Below are 23,954 nucleotides of genomic sequence, written 5' to 3'. Positions count from 1 at the left end.
TTACATCATTTTTCCATTTAGCATATATGATAACAGAAAGGAGAAAATAAGTGAGGACAAGGTGGAAGATATTTGGATACCTCGAGAGGACAAAAACAATTTTTTGATAGACACTGCTTCTGAATCAGAATACTCAACAGTAGAAGAATGCTTTCAGAGTTTAAGAAGAAAAAATTCAAAGGCATCTAAATCTAGGACTCAAAAAGCATTGACTTTGGACTCCGTTAATAGGCACAGTTATCCATTAAGCTCAACAAGTGGAAATGCTGATTCATCAGCTGTTTCTTCACAGGCAATATCTCCCTATGCCTGCTTTTATGGAGCATCTGTAAAGAAGGTTAAATCGGGATGGCTGGATAAGCTCTCTCCTCAAGGGTATGTACGTATTCATTTATTTCATAAGTGGCATATTTTTAAAATTTCAAGTTTATTCATTTCTGAACCTCCTGGGTTGCTGTTCCCCCACTCCACCTCCACACACACATATACACAGAGATGCCATTTTTAGAGACTTTCAGCACGCTTTTGCCAGTGCTATTCTTTAGACATAAGGAGAGAAATGTGCAATGCAATGCTGCATTAAGGTCCAGAATCGCAAATTAAAATAGAAAGTTATGACCTCACATCTAATTTCTTAATGTTACCTTCTAAGTTCGCATCAAAATGTGCTAATCTGTGTCCCAGTATGCAACAAAGAAAAACAAGACAGACTGAGTTAGTATTACTCAGCCCACACTGTTTAGCTTTTGCTCATATCATAACAGTGTTCTGTTTGAGAATACAAGGCTTATTGTAGTTAGGGAAAAGTACATCTTTGTTAGGTTTAGGTCTTCACTGTTATTGATATATTGTTTTAATTTTTGTATGTTACACAGAAGGTCAGAGTCCCATGAATATTATACATTTCAATGGATTTATCAACAGATGTTTACAAAGAAACTTTTGTCCCTTAAGCATTTTACAGTAGTGAGAAGTCTCTGGGGAAGGATTATATTTAATTAGAATTGTTTTCTAGCATCCTGATTTTTAGATGTCTTTTTGAAATATTTACTTGAAATGTTTTTCATGAATTATTAAATTATTTTGAGATTAAAGCTTTCATGTATCAGCAGCTAATGTGGGAGTCCTACAGTGTGCGGTTGTCTCTCCTGTTCTCCTGAAATGTGTATCACTTCTAGAAAGGATTGGTTTGATCTAAAATAATTTTAATTGAAAAAAATATCTGCTGGAAGCGGCATCAGATGACTAGTAGAAGCAGGAATTACATTTCAAAAGATAGCAAAACACCCCAAAATTATATGGTTAGTAATTATATGTTAGTACCTTATATATTTTCATCCTTTAGGAAATTTGATTTTGAATAAGCCAAAGCAGGGTACTTCTTACTATCAGCTGTGTGTGTCACTTGTTTCTGGTTACATTATGATGACAAAACCCTCTGCTTGTTCTTTTTAGTCCTAAGTGTTATTGGTAAGTGCATATTCAGATGTTGAACGTGTGGATCAGTGCTCAGGTCTGAACACTAGTGGAATGGATCAGTGAACTTGAATATTCTTGAATTCATTTCTGTAAAATCTAAGTATTTAGAGAGGTCCAAGTGCTCTCTTAACGTATCACTGGAAGAAGAAACAGACTTTGAGTACAAAGCCCCCAGCAGCTGTGGTTTCCTGTGTGTCCCGGGTGAGATCTCGCCCTTTACAGGGTTGGTCTGTTTATGCTCCAGGCACATTGAGAAAGTTTCACCATTGTTGGCCACCTCTGGGACAGTTAGGGTATATTCTGTCTCTCTTTTTCAGAACTTTAACTTTCCATTCTTTCTATTCTGAACCTGCCTAAGGTTAGATGCTGTAAGTTTTCTGGATTTTTATTTTTCTATTTTGGGGGAAATAATTGCATTTTCTGTCCTAAAGCTCACCCCTACCCCCCCCAAAAAAAAATACCAGTATAAATGGATATAAGAAAATAAACCAAGGAGCTTGGTATATCACCAAGAAATTTTAAAACTCTTCTATGTGATTATATTGCTATGACTTGAAAGAAATATGTGTAGCTAGCCAAAACGCATGCATTCATTAAATCAGAAGTAGAATCCAGAATTTTTCCTTTCCTAATTAGACTCTGTAGGCTATTGTGAGGGTTTAAGATGTTCATTAAAGTAGACAAAGTGATGCCTACCCCTTCCTTATGCAGTGGTTGCTGAGCTTCATGGCCACATATCTCTTTGATGCAGACAGCACTGATTGAGATGGGATTCCGAACTCCATGTAGCAGGTGTCAACACACTTTTTCCATAAAGGGTCAGGTAGTAAATAGTTTAAGCTTTATAGTCAAATGGTCTCTGTTGCCACTATTTAACTCAGCAGTTATAGCATAAAAGCAGATGTAGCCGATGAATGAGGCTGTGGTCCAGTAAAATACAGAAGTAATAAAAAGCAGAGGTCTTCCTTAGAGGCCTCTGCATTTGTACTTCTTTCTGCCCGAAATGCTCTTCCCCCAAGAGTAACATGGCTTGAACTTCTCTCAAGTTCATGCTATAATGTCTCCTTTGCATTTAAGCCCTGGCCACCAAATTTAATTCTATAACTGTTGCTCTCCCCTGCCACCCCACCACTCCCTTAATTACTTTCTTCTACAGGGCTTACAGGCCAAATGATTTATTTATTTCATACAAGCTCCGTGGGGACAGGCATCGGCATTGCTTTTCTTGTGCTGTGATAGCCTTAGCAGAACACTGCCTAGCACGTGGTGGATGCTTAGTATTTGTTGTAGAAGGAATCTGTGAAAAACCTAGCATTAGACATATTTTCTTTTAATTTTTCTAAAACAGCAATTTATAAGAACTTTGTAATATAAGCTGCTGAACTCAACAACATATTTGTGGCTGAAAATCTCCAAGAACCATTGATAATGCTGTTATACGTTAACAGGGTAGTGAACTCTTGGTGTTTTTAATTTTTTTTTCGTAATTGTTTCCCCCTTAAAGACATGCACGTAAATTATCAAAATACAATTGTCAAAATACAATTTAAAAACTAACAGACACATTCTAATTTATACTTTTTCAAATAGTGTATGCAACTGTCTTTTGTTTAATGAATGTCATTAAACAAAATAATCACATTCACAATCTGAACTTATTTCATGTGGTTGTCTATTTACTTATGAAATGGAAATTACAATTCTGAATCAATGCCTAATATGTGAACATTGCCCAATGTACGGTTAAGAATATAATTGTATAATACCATACAACAAAAGAAATACTGAAACATTTCCGGTTTAAAATATGAAAAGTTGCTTAAATATTTGAATGACCTAAATATAATATCCCTAAAACTAGTGGTTTAAAAACTGTATGAAAGAAATAATAAAATGTGGAATTTGGGGGGCTGTATTTCGAACAGGTCAAAGCAGATGAAAAGCTTAATAAGTGATACTTGCTTTTAAAAACCTCTCACTGGTTTTGAGGATTAAAATAAATCATCTTCTTCACTTTTTCTCAGCTGTAAATAATAAGCTTTTCAGCAGATTTGTATAGATGCAAATATGAAAGACTGGATATAATTTATTCCAACATTTCCCAAATACGCATCTCAGAAGAGAAATGTTTGAAGCTGTTGTAAAGAAAAGAGAACATGGTTGGATGTGCTGTGCCTCTTCTAGGAGATGCATAAATTAACATCTCCAAGAATATATGCAAAAGGAAACCCTTTCGAATTTTTACAATACTATTTTCTAAAGATGTTTCTGTGTTCAGCATAACACACAGAGCATCTTTATAAAAACTACTGTGTGTATTAAATAATTTCTATTTTACTTGAAATGTTTTAGGACTTTATTTCTTACTTGAGGAAATTCCTCTTTTTCAAAATTTAACTTTTTTTTTGGCCATGAGGAGTACTGATGTGGCAGTGTGAGCCTGAGACAGCTAAAGTTGATCATGTGAGGTTAAGTCAGCACTTGGAGGTGGTAGAGGACACAGATGAGCAAGATGTGTTCCTGATCTTGTTGTAGCTTCCATTTAGGGCAGAAAATAAATGTATATGTGAATAGCAATAAAACCCAAAGACAATCGTATAATTGGTGCGTACAGAGTCCTGAGGTTACCAAGGGTTGAGAAAGCATTTCTTCAAAGACCTTCCAGGAAGGAGAGGGTAGCAGTTGAATTGCCCTTTGGAAAATGGATAAGATTTTAGCTGGCATTTTTAGTAAAATGCTTTTCTGTCTAGAGGGAAAGGCAGTGATAGTGGTGATATCTAGGTGTACTTGAGGGTTGAGATAGTGAGCAGGTGGAGGTTAGAGTTACTTTATTGAAGATGGACAGTTGGGTTCTAGGACAAGGAGAGAGAAACTGCCAGTGAAAAGCATGTTCAGAGAACAGATAACTAGGGAAAGTGAAAAAGCCAATGATCGAATACCAAGAAAAGGTTAGATCTCAGACAGTGACTGGGAGTCAGAGCTCCCAGAAGCCAGTAGCCCAAGACCTGGGAGAAAATCAGAGCTTATACTGTTTGTGCCTTTGTCAGTGACTGGTTTCCGTGTAATCATCCAATCTCCAAGGCTCCTTTATTGGAAGAATTCCCCACCTGGCTACAAAAGTGCTTGAGTGTCTTGGATCTCTTGGTATGCTTTTTTGGGGCTGCAGAGAAAGGCAGGTGTAGCAGACAGTTGGCAAGTCCACGTTTGACTAGGGTGTTACATATCAGTCACTTTGTTGAACTTAAAAGTGAATCCGAAATCCTTGATAAAAAGTATGTTTTCTTTTTTAATCTGAAAATTAGATGGCCGTTTCTCAAAGCACTTGCTACTGGTAAACGTTGTGCCAAGGAAATAAAAAGCTTTAATATTGTTGCAGTTTGAGGAGGAAAAAAGTTAGTTTCAGTCTCCATAATATTACCTGGTTAATTCCTTTCAGCCATCTTAGCTGCAGAGAAATGAATAGGGTTTGGAATCAGACAGACATCATTCATTTGCTGTGTGACTCCATTTCTTGGAACCTCCATTTTTCACATAAATGCGTGAGGTCAAGACTACCTCTGTGAAATCATTTGGAAAAGTAGGTAACTTTGGGCCTCACTCTTAACTGATGCTCAATAAACCTCGATTTTCTTTTTTTTTCAGAAACACATTTTATTGCAGAGGACCTTAAATAATGTTACTGTGAGTCCCAGTCAGTTCATACTTTGATAAGTACAAGGTAAAGAGATCATGTGTTCACACTGAACTTTCAGAATTCAATATTTGATTGTTATAAAAGCACATAGTTTATGTGTCAGAGAGTAGTACATAGCTTATTTTAAAAAAAAGACATGGATGCAGCTGGAAACCATTATTCTCAGCAAACTAGCACAAGAACAGAAACCAAATACTGCATGTTCTCACTTATAGGTGGGAACTGAACAATGAGATCACTTGGACACAGGAAGGGGAACATCACACACCGGGTGATGTGTGGGGCGGGAGGAAGGGATAGCATTAGGAGATATACCTAATGTAAATGATGAGTTAATGGGTGCAACACACCAACATGGCACATGTATACATATGTAACAAACCTGCATGTTGTGCACATGTACCCTAGAACTTAAAGTATAATAAAAAAAATTCAGTTTTAACTAGGTATTTCCAGAATATATTAGTACCTTGATATTTTAAACTCTGTGACCCAGGGTATGATACTAAACATATTTCTATCGAACTATTAATAGTTCATTTGTCAGTTTCTGATAGTGACATAATGGAGAGGTTGTTTGAAGGGATATAGTGAAATGTACTGGTAAGAACATTATTACATATGTATTAATGGAGCAATAAAGGAAAGGCGTTATAATGAAAGAAAAAAGTAACATTTCTTCCCTCCAACCTCTTCATGAGGGGCAGCCCCTTTCAACTCTTTTATAGTTACTTTTAGCATTTGTTTTGTATGTCTTATTATTTTTATACTTTTTTTGTTTAACTGTTCAGTGTTAGGGATTAGCTATTGATGTACCACCATGGAAGATCATATTTATTCATTTTAACCACTGTTCCCTCTTTCCCTTCTAGACACAATTCCTATTATCTTTTTAAAATAGTTACATAAAATATTTAGGTATCTGTAACTTTGTTTTATATTATAACTGTAAAGGCTACTCATTTTTGAGCAATGTAACATAGTATGATTAATTTTTTCATTGACAATGCTTAGTTTTTGTTGAATTAATAATTGTTGATTTTTTCTTTTGCTTTTTTTTTTTTTTTTTTTTTTGAGACTGAGTCTCGCATTGTTGCCCAGGCTGGAGTAAAGTGGCGTGATCTTGGCTCACTGCAACCTTCACCTGTCGGGTTCAAGCAATTCTCTGCCACAGCCTCCCAAGTAGCTGGGATTACAGGCACCCACCACCATGCCTGGCTAATTTTTGCATTTTTAGTAGAGACGGGGTTTCACCATCTTGGCCAGGTTGGTCTTGAACTCCTGACCTCGTGATCTACCCTCCGCGGCCTCCCACAGTGCTGGTATTACAGGCGTGAGCCACCGTGTCCAGCCTGTTTGCTTTATTTTTAATATGTGTTTTCCTTCATCTGAACATTCTTCCTCAAAATATGAATTTCTGAAGTAACCAAAATAAATATACCTATCAATTTCATCATCCTATTGCCCGCTAAGAAAACTTTAGTTTGGGCTGGTTGTTGCCCAGACTGAGTGCACACTAGCATCTTGGAATTCCCTTGTATCATCTTTTGGATTCTCTATTCCTATCTCTAGTGTTTCTGTCTTTCCATCTTTTCTTTAGATAAAGTACAATTCTTTGAAGCTTCCTGAGAAAAGGTGGATAGGGAGTCAATGTTTTCAGACCTTCCATGCTTGAAAATGTCTTTTTCTCCCCTCTAAACATTGTTATTGTTGATTTATTATGTTTTAGAAATCTTAACTGGAAAGAATACTTCTCCAGATCAGTAATTTATATTCGAGATTCCTAGTAATCTAGAAGTAGTATTCAGAAATCTCATTTTTGATTCTTTATACATAGCCTATTTATCAGTTCTTGGAGATTTTCTTGTTTTATTCTTCAATAACTTTTTTTTTTCTTTCTAGAATTCCTGGTAGTTTGGTGTTGGACCTCTTGCCCTGAAACCCTGATAAATATCTAGCTTTTCAATTTTCCCTTTCTACTCACTAGGAAGTTTCTTTAGTTGTGTTTCCTAACCCAGTTTTTGTTTTGTTGTTATACTGTAATTCACATACAAAACATTTTCTTTTGACTGTTCTTTTTATGGCATAGTGTTACTTTTTCACAAATAAATCCTTTTACTTCTCTGAAGATATTAATACTTTTTTTTGAAGCTTTCCTGTAGAGTCTATTTCTTTTAACTTTTTGGAGGGGTAGTTTTGTCTCTATCTTTTACCTTAGTGGTATTTTTCTCAAATGTCATGTTAATCTTGAGCTGTCACTTTAGAGTGAAATACTGCAAAACTGATTAGAAGCACTGTAGGCTCTGATGGTCCTTACTATTTGTTTCTTGTAAGACGATCATGGTAGGTTTTTTAGTAATACGTTTACATACAGAAGCCTCACACTAGTATCTTTTAAATGAATCTTCTTCTTGAGCGTTATAGGCCTGGTAACCAGGTTTTTAAAAAATTTTTTGGAGATGGAGTGTTGCCCTGTCACCCAGGATGGAGTGCAGTGGCATGATCTTGGCTCTCTGCAACCTCCGCCTCCCAGGTTCAAGCAATTCTCCTGCCTCAGCCTCCCAAGTAGATGGGATTACAGACACACACTACCATGCCCGGCTAATTTTTGTATTTTTAGTAGAGATGGGGTTTCTCCCTGTTGCTCAGGCTTATCTTGATCTCCTGACCTCAGGTGACCTACCCACCTTGGCCTCCCAAAATGCTGGCATTACAGCGTGAGCCACTGCGCCTGGCCTGGTAACCAGTTTTCGGTTGGCTCATGAGGGAAAGTGGACTTTGAGTATTGGTAGTTATGATGTAGACTTTTATTTGATTCCTCTACTTTAGTATAGCTATGCCTGAGTCTCCCAGCCCCAAAACCTCCTGTTTTATTCTCTCCATTGAATAAAACTACACTATTATGTTGAGTGAAAGCAGAGAGACAGTTTTCCAGCAGTGCAAAGTGGGGGAGAAGGATTCTGTGATGTTGGAGTGCAAGTCTACGTCTTAAACTGCCTTTCGACATATCCATTATCAGCGCCTCACCCTCACTTTCATAGTCACTTCCAGAGTTACTTGGTACCTCTATTTCCTGAGATTTTCGAGGTAATGCAAGAGTAAATGTGTTTTCCTCTTAATTTAATCTAATGCTGGCTTAGCGATCAGTTCTTATCTCTCCTTCTGTTTCCAGATTTCTAGCTATTGTTACTGTCCTTGACTTCTTTAGTCAGTGTTGCTTTGCAGGCATTTATTTATTTTTATTTATTTCTTAATCCTTTGATGTCTTTTAGTGAGGTCTGGGGAGGAGTAGAAGTAAATGCAAGCTTTTAACTGATATTTTTAACTGGAAACTGGTTCATGATGTATTTTGTATGATATGACTCCATAAAATGAAGAAGTGTGAATCTTTTAATGTAGCTTTTTATACACCACTTTATGAAAGCACTAAGCTCTTTGTAGATATGTTTAAAATTAGTAGCTGCACACTAAAATTCAGGCTTTATCATTGACTTCCAAGAATCTTTTTAGCCCCTGGAATTTTATGTTGAGTACCTTTTTTTTTTCTTCTTCTTCTTCTTCTCATTTTAAGATGTAGATATAGCAGAGATGGAAGCTGAGATTGAAGATACTTTTTTTGTTTTATTTTCATTTTTTGGCCCCAGCTCGTTTGGTTCATATAATCTTGGAAATTGTTATTTCGGTTTGCTTAAAAGTGAGAAAATGCTCTTTAGAATAGAGAAGTACTGGCATTTTATAGAAATATTTTAGTAATTCCTTGCATCTTTCTCACCCTAAAATACTTTGTTACTGCATTATTTAAAAGTCTTCTGCTTCTTAAAAGACGAATTGGATCAACAAATAATTAGCTGAATAAAAATGAGTAATTAGATAAATAAAAATATATACTTATGGAGATTGTAGTCCTAGAAAATATTGGGTCTCGTTAGGGTTAGAGGAGGGAATAACATAAAATATGCTGTGATTCTTTAGGGCTGTGTAAACAAGGCAGATGAATCGGGAACAGCATGGTGATGATATTTTTTCCTTTGAGATTGTTTAGAATACTTGAGAAGTATGTTTTCCATTACCTTAAATGGCATGATTAATAAAAGCCATACATATGACTTAATGCCTTTGATGTTCTTTCCAATTGTGTGATTTTTAAAGGTGACAATTTGGTAGCCTGTCTCACCTTAGATTGGTATCATTGGTTAGTTAGCATGCTTGTTAGATACTAGGATTTGTTTTTTAAGCATAAAGATGTAATATTAAAAAAAAAAAAAAACTCTGCTGGCACTTAGGAATGAAATTAAACAGGAGTGCCTCTGTGTGAGTACTTCATAAATAGAGATTTAATTGTGTGTGTATACAGTGTTGTTAAAAAATAATTTTTAAGAAACACATTTTGAGACAACAAAAACTGATACCAGATGGTGAAGCTGTTTTCATGAAAGCAGTTGAAACTTTACACCACCTGCCCTACCAGAGCTCAAGGGAAGAGTTTATAGAAATCTGTTCAATAATACTGCACAAGCCTTATAAATTATTTGAAAAAAGCTTCTTAAAGAAATGTTTCCCTTCAGAACCCTAAAAACAAAATAAGATAAAACTCAGGCTAACGTGTTTCATGTCTGCTTTACCTTTTTTCCTGAAGGAATTCTGAAGCACTTTGCAAGATTGAAGTTACATATAAAATGTAGAGGTCAAATGTTATTACTACCTAAAGGGATGTCCTGGGTACTTTGCTATAAAATGCACTAATGTCTGTTTTGTGTAGCAGTTAAGAGCAGTCATTGGGAAGACACTCCCAGATATGTTCTTTATTAGTTGTATGACTTGGACAAATTATTTAACCAACCACTGCCTCTGTGCCTTCATCTCTAAAATGGATGTAATAATGTTACCTGTCTCACATAGTTGTCTGGAGGATGAGTTAATATTTGTATGTGGCTCTACACAATGCCTGAAACAAAGGACTATGTGTTTGCTATTTTTATTATCAAATGTAGTAACAAATAACTTCTCTATTGACTACAACTTTAAATCTATTTTCTGTGCAATAATGCATCATTATTTCAGATCTAATTTGTATTGTGTGGTAGCCGGAACATAGGCTAAGATGGCATTGTCTTGTATACATTATCTTTTTCTGTTTTTTAAAATTTATGAAGCAAATTAAGCTAGTAATTGAAATTAACTTTCGAAGTACTTTAGCAAATTCTTACAGTGCATATATTAATTATATGTCATTATAATGAAATTAATTGCCAGATAGTGAATATATGTTTAGAAACACATGAGAGGAGTATTGAACTTTTGCACAGAAAAGATAATTCTTAAACATTTAGAAATCATCGATATTTATTAATTTAATTTTACATTGGCAGTTAGAAGCACAGGACTTCTCAAGATTTTCATTTTATTATTTAGTTGAAATTTTGATTAATTTGTAAGGTTTACCAATATGAATTAATCTAAGTTTCCATTTGCTAGAAAAGGGAAGGCCGGGCGCGGTGGCTCACACCTGTAATCCCAGCACTTTGGGAGACCGAGATGGGCGGGTCACCTGAAGTCAGGAGTTCGAGACCATCCTGACCAACATGGAGAACTCCGTCTCTACTAAAAATACAAAATTAGCCAGGAGTGGTGGCACATGCCTGTAATCCCAGCTACTCAGGAGGCTGAGGCAGGAGAATGGCATGAACCTAGGAGGCAGAGGTTGTGGTGAGCCCAGATCGCATCATTGAACTCCAGCCTGGGCAACAAAAGCAAGATTCTGTCTCCAAAAAAAAAAAAAAAAAAAAAAAGGAATAATGCTGAGAAAAGATCTAAGTGTGAAGTTTTATCTTTAGCTAATTATTAGAATTCAGTATTGAAGTTCACATGTGGAAAACAGCTAATTGAATGTTGATAGTTTTAATGAGGAAAATAGTTTATTCTTGTTTATATGAATTTAGTTTTAAAAATGAATTATTTTACATTTTTAAATAGGAAAGTATCAAATGCACACATTTTAAATAACCATATTTAAATTTTTCTTTTTGTTTCCAGCTTTATTGAGATGTGATTATCAAAGATCTTATATGTTTAAGGTGTACAGTGTGATGATTTGATATCCCTATATATTGTGAAATGGTTAACACAAGCTAATGACATAACTGTCACCTAACAGAGTTTTTTTTGTGTGTGTGTGTATGGTAAGAACACTTAAGATGTACAGTCTTAGCAAATTTCAGGTGTAAAATATGTTGTTATTAGCTATAGTCACCATGCTATATATTACATCTCCAGAATTTATTCTTCTTCTAATTGAAAGTTTGTAATCTTTATGTGGGATCTATGTATAGGTGGAATCTAAAAAAAACATAAACTCATAGAAACAGAGTAGAATGGTGATTAATAGGGACTGAGAGGTGGGGTTAATGGTGAGATGTTGGTTAAAAAGTTTTTAATTCAGCCAGGCGTGGTTGCTCATACCTGTAATCCCAGCACTTTGGGAGGCCCAGGCGGGCGGATCATGAGGTCAAGAGTTCCAGACCAGCCTCTCCAATATGGTGAAACCCTGTCTGTACTACAAATACAAAAATTAGCCGGGTGTGGTTGTGTGTGCCTGTAGTCCCAGCTACTCGAGAGGCTGAGGCAGAAAAATCACTTGAAGAAGAATCACTGGGAGGTGGAGGTTGCAGTATGCAGTGATTGTGCCACTGCACTCCATCCTAGGTGACAGAGCGAGACTCCATCTCAAAAATGTTTTTTTATTCCAAAATGTATTTTGAAATTACATGGAAATTAATGGTGAACTTTTCAAGCTTTCTGTAGGATCTTATTTATTTATTTATTTATTTATTTTTAATAAGGTAGTGATGGCAGCGGCAACCCATCTGGAGCCACTGCTGCCATCAAACTGGCTGCAGCGGAGAGGTGCGGCCAGGGCTGCATACTCCACGGAGATGGCGTGAGCCAAGGACAAGTGGGAGCCCTGCCCCTTCCGAGTTGGTAGAGTGGGAGATCCTCGGGTGCAATTGCAGCTGCCAAGTTGTGGCTATGGGACCCAGGCCTCCCACTCCGTGGAGCAGACAGCAGTCCTGCTCTCCTGGGTGTAGCTACAGATGTCCAAGTCGTTACTGTGCGTTCAGGCCCCCCTGTGTTCTTGGTGGAGGCTGGGAGCAGTCAGGAGCCCTGTGTTCCTGGTTGCAGCAGCTGCGGCCCAAGCCAAGGCTGCAGAACCAGGCATCTAGGCATCTCTGCACTCTTGGGGACCAGAAGAGTCCCCCTACCCCTGCAAGCTCAAAGGTGGCTGCTGCTACTGCCTGGCCTCTCCCTGCTCCCGGTGTCCACTCCTATCTCAGAGCAAGATTGGGGCTGGGGCCAGGTGCTGTCACAGCCCATCTGGATGTGTGCACTCTTGCAGAAGTGCTGATAGGCCAGCTCCCTGCTGCCTGGGCCCTCCTCTGGCCTTTGGGTCCTGATGAGCATGGGAGGGAGGAAAGCCGAGGGAGCACTGAGGGCAACTCAGCACTGGCCTGCAGACACCTCTTGGCATGAACAGCCTGGGCGCCGTGAACAGCAGCAGGAGGTGAAGCTAGACCATGGGCAGAAGGGAGCAGGTCCTCGGTGAAGCCCCACCTTCAGGCCAGGGAGGGCCTGAAGGTTGGAGGCTTACTAGTCCTGCGGACCACAGTAGGAACTTGTGGTGCCTTTTCTGGGCCTGCCTATGGCCGCCCATGGACCAGTTGGTGTGCACTTCCTCCCCTGAGGCCCATAAAAGCCCCCAGATCAACCAGAGCTGTGCAGACATCAGGACGACCTGCTGCAGGGAGGAGCTACCCACTCCGGGGCCTACTCTCTGCTGAGAGATGCAGACATCAGATGACCTCACTACAGAGAGGAGCTCCCCACCCAGGACCTGCTCTGAGCTATTCTGTCACTCAGTAAAGCTCTTCTTCGCCTTGCTCACCCTCCATTTGTCTGTATACCTGATTCTTCCTGGACACGGGACAAGAACTTGGGACCTGAGAGATGCCGGGGCTGAAAGAGAGAACACAAACAGGGCCGAAACACTTTGCCTTCTCACCGTGTTATGCGTGAAAACAAGGAGAGAAGAGCTGCGGCCCTTCGGGGAACTGAGACCTGGAAGCGCCCCGAGGCAGGGCTGTGACACCCTCTTTGGACCTCTTAGGTTCCTGTAGTCTCAAGCTTCCAGCCGCCGCTATGTTTCCTGGTGGCAGCCGTGGAAGCTGCTTGTGGTGTGCCCGGTCCGGCTGCAGCCTTGCAGAGAGCCGGCGCCTGTGCAGACACCTGGTGCTGGCTGCCCCGCTGCAGCAGCCAGCGTGCCTCACTGTGTGCAGTGGCTGGAGCCCATGCTCGCTTGCTCACACACCCCTCACTGCTCCACACCTGGCTCGCCGTTGGCAGTTACGGGATCCAGGCCGGTAGCGTCAGCCGAGCACAGCCTGCTCACCCCGAATGGGTGAAACAAGCCCAGTGGGCTAGAGCAGAACTCAGGCAAAGGCGCCGCCAGCCACAGAGGCTTCTGGCCAGAAAAGCAACACCCCGAGGATCCTGCAACAGTAGTTTTACAAAGTGTTTATTTTGTCATATAAAAATCTGGTTTTTAATATTTGCAAAAATAAAATTACGGATGAAGTTTTTCAGTAGTGTTTATTTCTGTATTTATACAATAGAAATTCAAGTAAATATCTTTCAGTGAAAAATACATTCATTTGTTTCTTCACTAAATATTAGGTATGTTTTGTGTGTGAGAAACTATGATAGTTCCTGGTTTTATATTGATGAACAAAACAGAAATGGATTCTGTACTCAAGGATCTCAGCATCTGTTGGATATGATGGATATATTTACCCTGATTGATCATTACACATTGTATGCATATATCAAAATGCCACATTTACCCCGTAAATAGGTCAATTAATATGTATCAATAAAATGCCTATTTTGCAAAAAGAAAAGGCTCAGGAAAAAGAAATGTAGTATGGGTGATACATGAAGCAAAAACAAATATAAAATTACACGTTCTGTTTAGTGTAATTAAGCAAAGAAATGGAGCAAGAGAACAAAGAGACTTGAATGATCTTTGCATAGTCAGAAATGGTCACTTGATGGGAAAGACATTAAAGGTGAACTCTCAAGAATAAGCAGGAGCCAGCCACGTTAGGAACAGGCAGGCAGCATTCCAAGCAGAGACAATGGCATATGGGAAGGCCATGAGGCAAGAAAGAGTCTGGAGAAGAGAGGCAGCGTGGCCAGAGAGTGGTGTCCACGGAGTATGTATCCGCAGATTTTGATGGCTGACTGGATGAATGGATGACCACAGAAGCCAACTTTCAATGGTAGAAGTGCAGAATAGCTTTCTCCACCTGTAGGACGGTTGTTCTTTCATATGCTACACCCTGTGGCTTCTCATTCCATTTCACTGTGGGCTGGGATTTGTCTTATTTACCTGTCCCTTCATAGAATGTTAAAGAGGTTTAATAATCTTTAAAACTATTGAGTTAAAAATAGATGAAGACATCAAATAGTCACCTGGCAGTTGAGAAAAATTAAAATAATTGGGAGAATATCTTAGGAGCTGATTCTCTCAGAGGCTGAGGTTTTCCTCAGAGAGCCAGTGGTAGGGTGTGTCCTTTGCATTATGAGCACCTGAGAGGGGAGGTGTTGCTAGTCAAATGCTGCATCTTCAACTGATCCGTAAACCTAACACATACTAAGTTATCTGCTCTCCCTCTTTCGCTTTTTCTGTGGACACAAATATTAAGTTCCTGGATGATGCCTCAGACCACAAACTATCTATCAAGATGGTGATGGAATTCTAAGAAATTTTATGAGTTGGAGTGGCTGCAGTTAATCTTAAGTAAGACACGTGAAAATAGGTTGTAAACCTTTTACACTTGATGTTTTGGCAGGTTTCAAAACTTTGAATTTAATTCTGAGTGTTCTAAAGTTTCTTGCATTCCCTCAACCTTTCTTTTAAAAGATGCTGATTTTATGAGGGCTGATCATTTGAGGTTTTATTTGTCTGTCATCCCGCCCATGGTGCCAGAAGGACTATGCTTTTAATCATGCCACTCATTCCTTCAGCAAATTCTTTTTCAGTGCCATATTCCTCTCTGCACTACTTGCTGATCATACGGAAGGAAATAAATGTTGTCCTTGTAAAGCATAAGACCTGGTATGGGAGACAAACATTAAGCAAATAAACAAATATATAAAATTAGAGGTTGTGTTAAGTGCTGTGAGGAAAAGTAGAGGGTATTGTGAGAGAGAATAACTTTGTTATCCACTTTGGATCGGGTCATTGGGGAGGGATTTCTTTGTAGTTGGTTTAGATGTAACTGAAAGATAAGGAGTCAGCAAAGGGAATAGTGGGGTAATGGGAGGCCCTAAGGCCTCTATCCCCCACAGATGTTAATTATTTTTATCTTAAAATGGAAGATTATATGTGTAATTGAGCTCTAGCTTACTGTTATTCACAACGTGAAGTGGGTTGTGTTCCAAAACAAAATCATGATTTACTGAATTACTGTTTGGATTGTGTTAGAAGGTATGTATTTCTCTGCCTTTAAGTGTGGAAGAGATAAACATGAAATGAGCAAAAAGTGACTAATTTATCCAGTATATAATTATTGTGTGTTTGCTTAATATAGCTTTATCTTTTAACGTTTAATGCTGATAATTTAAGGAATCTTGGGTTGCTGGAAAAAGTAAAAGCTAGATGCCTCTAACACTGTTGGATGTTGCAAAGTGAGGAAAACCCATTGCAGACAGGCTAAGAAAAGTTAAAAAGAAGCTGAAAGATGAAAAATATGATGGAAAGAGGGCTGGGTGGTCAGTTGTGGTAACATGCTTTTAAAGTAATTTTTTTTGAGATAGGGCTCTCACTGTGTCGCCCAGGCTAGAGTACAGTGGTACAGTCATAACTCACTACAGCTTTAACCTCCTGGGCTCAAATGATCCTTTCACTGCAGCCTCCCAAATAGCTTGGACAACAGGTGTGCGCCACCGTGCCCGGCTATTTTTTTTTTTAATATATTTTGTAGAGACAGGATTTTGCCGTGTTGCCCAGTGATCCACCCACCTCAGCTTCTCAAAGTGATGGGATTATAAACATGAGCCACCACCCCTGGCCAAAATTTTTATTTTATTTTTTTTCCTGTAATTAGAGTTAAATATGAAGTGGTTACATGCTTTTAATATCTTTACATGATCTTATTACATCATAATTAATTCAGTGCTTATATGTGAAAATGTCTGCACTGAAGAATCTCAAAAACTTTTTTTTATATTTGATCAGATTTGGTATAATTTTATCTTATGCAGAACATATTTGCTAACGATTAGTTTGGGAGGCTTGCTGTGTTTCACTTGCATAATAGATGTGTGGCTGGGGAACCAGCTCAGAGACAAGCTCTCTACACTTCCTGAAGTTCTTTTTTTGTTAAGTCTTCTGAGAGCCAAGGAAAGTTATGCCAACTCCTTGTTTTAAACATTTTAGAAAATTGCAAAAGCACAAGGTAGACAGGGTTGATGTTTGTTTAGAAATAATATTTTTAAAAAATAGGAAGTTCATTTTCATGTGTTTTCTGTGTTAAAGACCAAAAGTACCTATGATTGTCTGCCTTCAGGGAAGGAGAATATAAAATAAAAATAAAAAGCAATCCTAAGTGAAAACAGTTCTTCACTTTCTTCCTTATATAGTCAGAAAAATAGTTTCATTTTTCTTTTAAGCCTGAAACCTGTGATTATATTATTTTGCTCTTGTTTTTTCATGTCAGTAGCCATTTTAAACTACCTTTGCCTTTCATATGATCATTTAAAAATAATGTTTCACTGAATTTTGAATGCTTATAAATGATTCTGTATATTTGTTCAGGTCTTCTTCAGCTTATTCAATCAAAATTAAATGTGTTTTCCATGTAAATCCAATTGACAAAGCCTTGTTATTTTAGTAAGATATTTATGCCCTAAAACAAAAGTGAAGGGAACATAAAATAGATATATAAGCTTAATGAGGGATGAAAGCTTATATTATTTTGATGAAAGGATTATCTTTTATTAGAAATGGATTGAGTGATAGTGTTTCTGACCATATTTTATTTTGCACTCAACCTTACAAATGTGTGCGACAACACTGTTAATTGTGTCATAAAAAAAAAAATCGTAGGTCAACTGATTAGAAAGTACTATTATGCTATTTTTTTCTATGTGCCATGGCCAAAACTGTATATTATCATAACCTATTGTTGTCTATGCTGTTTAACAATAAATGATGATATATTTACACTGTTATATTACACATGTATTTAACAATCTAAGTTCATAGTACTTGAATATAAAATAACAATTTCATATGTTTTGCAGAAAACGCATGTTTCAGAAGAGATGGGTGAAATTTGATGGCCTTAGCATTTCTTACTACAATAATGAGAAGGTAAATACATTTTACAGTTTTCAAAAATTGCTTTTTTATGCATGCTAGGTGTACTTCAGTAAAGTAAGCAAGCAGTTTGGTTTTTAAGAATAGGAGGTGGATTCTCAACATGAAAATAATTTGAAGTTGCAACTAATAAATATTGTACCATATGCTTAGTTAATTAAAATCAGATGATTTTTGTCTTAAGTATGTACTTTCTCTTAACACACTAATTTTAAGATTTAACCACATGCTTTTTTTTTTTTTTTTTTGTAGCTCTTAATCTAACATTATTTTCTCATTATTTAGAGATTTTCACCCCCTAATATTGGCAATACTTATGGTTCTAATAGAAATTTAGGCATCTTCTTACATATTGCTTCTTTATTGATTCAGGACAGAAGAATATATGCTTTTAGACAGACAGTAACACATAGTGCAACATAACACACACTGCATGCCCTATGGCTGAGAATTATGGAAGATATAGAGAGGTGTTAATTGTTTGGTTTCACTTTGCAGTGACTCAGAGCATCAGATGGGTATAAACACACCTCTTGGAGGTTTGCAAGATGGTTGGATGAATATTTTTGAAAAGCTGTTGTGGTTTTTTTTTTTTTTTTTTTTTTTTGAGACAAAGTCTTGCTGTGTCGCCCAGGCTGGAGTATAGTAGCACGATCTTGGCTCACTGCAGCCTCTGCCTCCTGGGTTCCAGCACTTCTCCTGGCTTAGCCTCCCAAGTAGCTGGAATCACAGCCACCATGCCTGGCTAATTTTGTAGTTTTAGTAGAGACAAGGTTCACCATGTTGGCCAGGCTGGTCTTGAACTTCTTATCTCAAGTTATCTGCCGCCTTGGCCTCCCAAAGTGCTGGGATTACAGACATGAGCTACCGTGACCAGCCTTAAAAGCTGTTTTCTGTTTTAGCATTTTTTTTTTTTTTTTTTCTAGTTTGCTTGTACATTTGAATGTGAAGACAATTCGTTCCCTAGGGTGAGGAGAAGGTAGTCTATATAGCTGACAGAATCTCACTGCTGGTTTTCTCCATCACCTGTAACCTTTTCTGGTTTGATTGACATGAGGAGGAAAACTACTCAGAAGCGAGACAGGCTTCCATGCCATAAGACTGTTGTTGGTGATACCATTATTTTCATTTGACATAATTTCTAGTAACTGTGTCAAACTGGATTCTTTTTCCCTCTTTCTCTCAGTTTGTTCTTTTAAAGCTCATCTGAACTGCAGTGAAGAGATGAGGACCTCTCACGTTTTTAGTTATTGATGCAATGAAAATAATGAAGCTTGGTTTGAAATTGAGATTAAAGAGTTCATATAAAAATGAGATATTGCAAATCATTTAGCTTAATATTAAAAAGTTTAAGTTGTTATTTTCTTTGACATTTCATCCATTTGTTGTCTAGATGGTTGGTTTCATTTTGGCAAAAAACAGAAACACTGGATTCGGTGTTTCCTAAAAGGAGGTATGGTTTCTGTTGTAACTCTTCTAGCAAAAGGGATGCATAGGTGTGGCCATAGCCGCTATCGTGGCTGCGTGACCCAGTGTTAACAGCTGTGTGAACTGAGCACAGTTCTTTTAATGTTTAAATGGGCACTTGAGGAGCATGTGGCTGGGCCTTTGGGAGGTAGTGTGCAGAGTTACACATTCCCTAGGTTTCTTCCACTTTCCTTGAGGCCGCCAATCATGTCTCTATAAGGACTTCTTCATTATATCACAGAAAATGGCATGATCCAAACAACCCTGATATTTTATCCCCTGTAAAGAAATCTAACTCACCCCCGTTTTCACCCAGCTGTGGCAGAATTGCCCTGTGATCGTTTCATTGTCTCAAAATGGTAGATAAATGACAAACTTGACCTAGATATCTGTGTGTTACAGGCTCAAGGGATGCTTTAAAATTTCTTTCCTTAAGGAAAATTTTATACTCTGAAAAACACAGGCATTGTGAGTATTGTTGTCATTTGAGTATTTTTTTTTTTTATTGTCTTTATCTTGTACTGTTGCAAGACAAATACAAAAATCAGTGCTACAATGTTAAAAATTACAAGATTTTCCTTGGGATCTCAGATTTTAAATGAGCCCTTAGATAAACTACAACTTTCTATGGTTATAGTGACATAGTATTTTGCTTGTTAAGTATATTTTGATCACCTCTGGGGAATTATGTTTTTATATTATTCTACCAGAAATATTTGCTTGTTAAATATATCGTTATAGATGTGTAGGTTATTTATTAAGGAATTGTCTTCTCTTTAACAGGATCTATTGGAAAGATAATCTTTTTTTGATCCCTGTTTCTTTCAGTACAGTGCTACTTGACTTATTTCTAGTGACAAAATGGGTTACTGTTAACATTTTCCTCAACAAATAGTTAATTATCTCACTAGAGGGATATTGTTATAAGTTCCTTTAATTCTTATGCAAACTACAATTTGGAAACAGATCACGTAGGGGATAAACTGTAAATGTTTTTAGGCATTCTAATTCCTGCTGTCTGGTCTCAGCCACTACAGACTTAGAGGAGAGGGGTTTTTACACTGTCCCCAAAGATGCCATGCCCTTTCCGACCTCCTTAGGTTGACTGACAATGGAAAGATGTTATCTTCCTCTTTTGAGTTTCTAGAGCACTTATTGGTCTAGTTTTGGCCTTGTATTGCCATTTTAACCTACTTGCGTTTGTAGGGTTTGCTTTGTTAAGCCAATCATGTCATGTGTCTCTGCCTAATGATCTTTTTAAACAGTGACTGAGTATACACTATGGGAAACTGGAGCATGTCTTTTCCTACATGTTCCCCTTGTGTTTTTGTTCTTCCATCTGAGACTCCCTAGCCATTGCCATCCATCAACATTCTCTGCAAACATCAGACCCATCTTGTTACTCACCTCCATGAGTCTTTTCTTTATTTTCTCCAACGTATGACATTTGAAAAACAATATGCAGGAAAATTCAGAAGGAAAACAAACTGAAACTAGGGAAGCAAATCCGGAGACTGTTGCACTAAGCCAGGTGTTAATTTATTAGCATGTAGACTAATGTATAGGCTCAGTGGAGGCTCAGCGGAAGTGATAAGAAATGAATTTCAAGAAATATTAAAAATGAGCCATTCAGAAAATATTTCTATAGTATTAGCTACATGAAAGGTGGTGAGGAACATAGATAAATGACCTGAAGCCAATTTGGGGAGACTATATTAATCAAATGATCACACGGGTAAATATAAAGTCACCGTTTAAATTACAATGAATAATTTTTATAAAGGAAAAATTCAGGTTGCTATTAGCTTAAATTCGGGTTATCTATGAGGATGAAGGGCCTGAGAGATTGTGCTGGTCAGAGAGGCTTTCTTCAGGAGGATATATTTATGCTGAAATATGAAGGAGGAGGAGGCAGTAAGTATGTGCAGATGGGTGTGAAAACAATTCCTTGCAGAGCAAACAGTGTATGCAAAGGCACTGGCTTGGGTAGAAATGTGATATATTCAGGAAACCTCAAGAAAACCAATGTGACAGTAATTCAGAGTTGGTGAGTGATGGGGAGGAAGTTGATTCTAGATGTGGGGAGAATGCAAGTTATGTGGGTGCAAAGGAACCAGCAAAGGTCAAAGATGACTTCATTCTATTTCAGATGGACTAGAAGAGTTGATATTTTAATGGACAAGTATAAAGAGAGCGTAAGTCTTCAGGTGAAAGTAAATTCAGTTTTAAAGTTTGTGGTACGTATGAGATAGTTACATAAACTATTGATTACTTGAAATATGGCAGTGAAATTGAGTGAAATGAATAGATAAGAAAGGAAGAGAGAAATTTTAGATTACTCTGAATAAAGTTGGTAGAGCTGGAAGACATTATATTAAGTGAAATAAGCCAGGAACAGAAAGTTAAACGGTATATATTCTCACTCATGAGGAAGCCTTTTTCAAAGTGAATCTTACCAAAGTAAAAAGTAGTACAGAGGATACTAGGGGCTGTGAAGGGTAGGAAGAAGGAGGGCATAGGGAGAGATTTGTTAAAGGGCAGGAACTTACAGCTAGAGAGGAGGAATAAGTCCTAGTGTTCTATAACAGTGTAGGATAACTGCAGTTAACACTAATTTAATATAGTTTAAAATAGCCAGAAGGAGGATATTGAATGTTTCCAACACTGAGAGATGATGAATATTTGAGATGGTGGATATGCCCATTACCTGATCTGATCAGTACATTTTATATGTATCACGACATCACTGTATCATAACATCACTATGTATCCCATAAATATGAACAATTATTATGTGTGAATTTAAACAATTAAAAAAAATAGTGGAAAGGGATTTTTATAGGGAGAGAAGATAAAGTAAAAAGGAGAAGAAATAAGTTGTTTACTAAGTGCTTATTTCTTGACATCCTTCTCTCTTTTCTGTATAAGGTTGCCCATTCATCTTCCTGAATCATAGCTCATATACCATACTCAGTTTTGGCTGCGTGGGAGGACATAGGAGAGCCTTCATTGCATTTGTATTTAAGGTTACATTAAAGAATGGATAGGATTTTGATGGATAAATAAAGGCAGGGATGGGAGACTGTAACAGAGCTAGTGAAGGAGAAGAAACTTAAAAAAATACTCAGAGATAATGCCATGATGATATTGTGTATCTCCTTAAATAGCAGAAGAGGATATCCTTCCGGTAGAATTCCATGATGCTAATGATGACTGTCCCTTACCAATTGCTAAGGCAGGAGCTTATGGCTAGGAGAAATATTAAACTTAATACTTGCTTCCTGCATGGAATGGTTTGCTTTTTTCCCGAAACAGTTATATCTGGGACCTGCTCAAAAGTGTGGGTTCCAAGGATAATGCTGTGGAAGGGAAGAGAAAAAGAAATCCCTTAAGGATGTATCCAAACTCTTCTGATATTCCAGACCTTCTACAATGTGGCTTGGTATACGTTATCAGTCTCCTGTCTTTTGACTCTACGTTGTTGTCCTCTTATTTCTCTGCTTTACGCCTCCATTATTCGGTCTTTTTGACCAGAATGCCTCCCACACACTTGTCTATCTGCTTAAAATTAAGGTTTTTTTAAAAGTCAGGTTTAAATACCACCATGTTTGTAAAGATATCCCTCACAGCCTTTAAGCAGAATTGAGATTTTCCATCTTTGTACTTTTATATCCCTTAGTTTTTACTCAGTTTTAAACTCTTCTCTCATTGCATTAGCTGGCTTTTCATTTTGAGGCTCCTTGAAAGTATAAACACTCTAAATTTTCTTTCCAACACGAGACCCGGAAAATATCAAGAGTTGAAATTGTGCAGTAGTTATCACGACATGATTTTAGAGGGTCCAGGAAAATGAAGATGGATAAAAAGTTATCAAAGTCCTAAGAATGGCCTTTTTTTAAAAACAAAATTTGTGATACTTATATGCTGTTTGGAAACAGATAAATCTGTCTTTTTTATTCTTTATTTGTTGGAGAGTAAACATTAAAATGATTCAGTGTGAGGTTGAGATGCTCATCATCAGAGCTTTGAGTAACATGGTTAATTTAGAAAACCCAGTATGTGTTTAAGGTATATTTTGGTTCCGAATATGTAACAGACTTGTTTTAAAATGGTTCAGTTACAGTACCTGTTGTGGCCAGCAGATGCCTGCAAACACCATAAAATCATATTGAGCAGATGGTTTTAAAGAACATGCTGCTGGTTTTTGGAACTCGGTATTGCTAGTCTAGTAGGATTGCTTGTATTTGATTCTTTCTCTTTTAATTCCAGATGAAGAGAAAGTTGAAAAGACATCTCACTTCAAAGAAGGGGACATTTAATAGTTTCTTTTCTTGGGTATTACTTGAGAGTATGAGTGGACGTATTACCTGTATGTCATTTAAAAAATTTGGATTGAAATTATAAAAGAGAAGCAGTTGTAAATAGCGTGCCATTCCTTTTTGATAAGATCAAGAGAATTTCATTTTCATATGTCTTCTTTTTTTTTCTAACCAATACAGGAGATGTATTCAAAAGGAATAATTCCCCTTTCTGCTATATCAACAGTACGAGTTCAAGGAGACAACAAATTTGAAGTTGTTACAACACAAAGAACTTTTGTTTTTAGAGTAGAAAAAGAAGGTAAGATTATTTTTTATCCCCATGAAATACTTACATTAATTTATGAGTAATCATATTAATAAATCAGACTAGGAATGTCAAGAAACCTTTAAATATATTACTTTTTGATAACTTACATTTTAAAATTAATTTTTCAAATGCATAATGTTAAAACATAAATAAGTTGACAAGTTATTTGTTTTCTCTTTCATCAACAAATATTTAGTGAGAAGCTATTGTGTGCTGAGGACTCATACTTTCTGGGTATACAGTTGTGAA

The 23,954-nt window shown here is 37.3% G+C and overlaps 1 protein-coding gene across 2 annotated transcripts in view; it reads left to right on the top strand.

The window, feature by feature from the left end:
* Positions 1-23,954, top strand: part of ARAP2 (ArfGAP with RhoGAP domain, ankyrin repeat and PH domain 2) — a 178,692-nt gene that overhangs the window by 36,256 nt on the left and 118,482 nt on the right. For both annotated transcript variants that reach the window (XM_025385218.1, XM_025385219.1), the window contains exons 6-8: positions 22-375; positions 17,534-17,603; positions 23,576-23,696. In XM_025385218.1, the coding sequence (XP_025241003.1) occupies positions 22-375; positions 17,534-17,603; positions 23,576-23,696 (545 nt within the window). The remainder of the gene's footprint in view (positions 1-21; positions 376-17,533; positions 17,604-23,575; positions 23,697-23,954) is intronic.

This window comes from Theropithecus gelada, chromosome 5 (genome assembly GCF_003255815.1).
Source record: "Theropithecus gelada isolate Dixy chromosome 5, Tgel_1.0, whole genome shotgun sequence".
Classification (NCBI taxonomy): Eukaryota; Metazoa; Chordata; class Mammalia; order Primates; family Cercopithecidae; genus Theropithecus; species Theropithecus gelada.
This window is presented reverse-complemented; position numbering and strand designations above follow the sequence as displayed.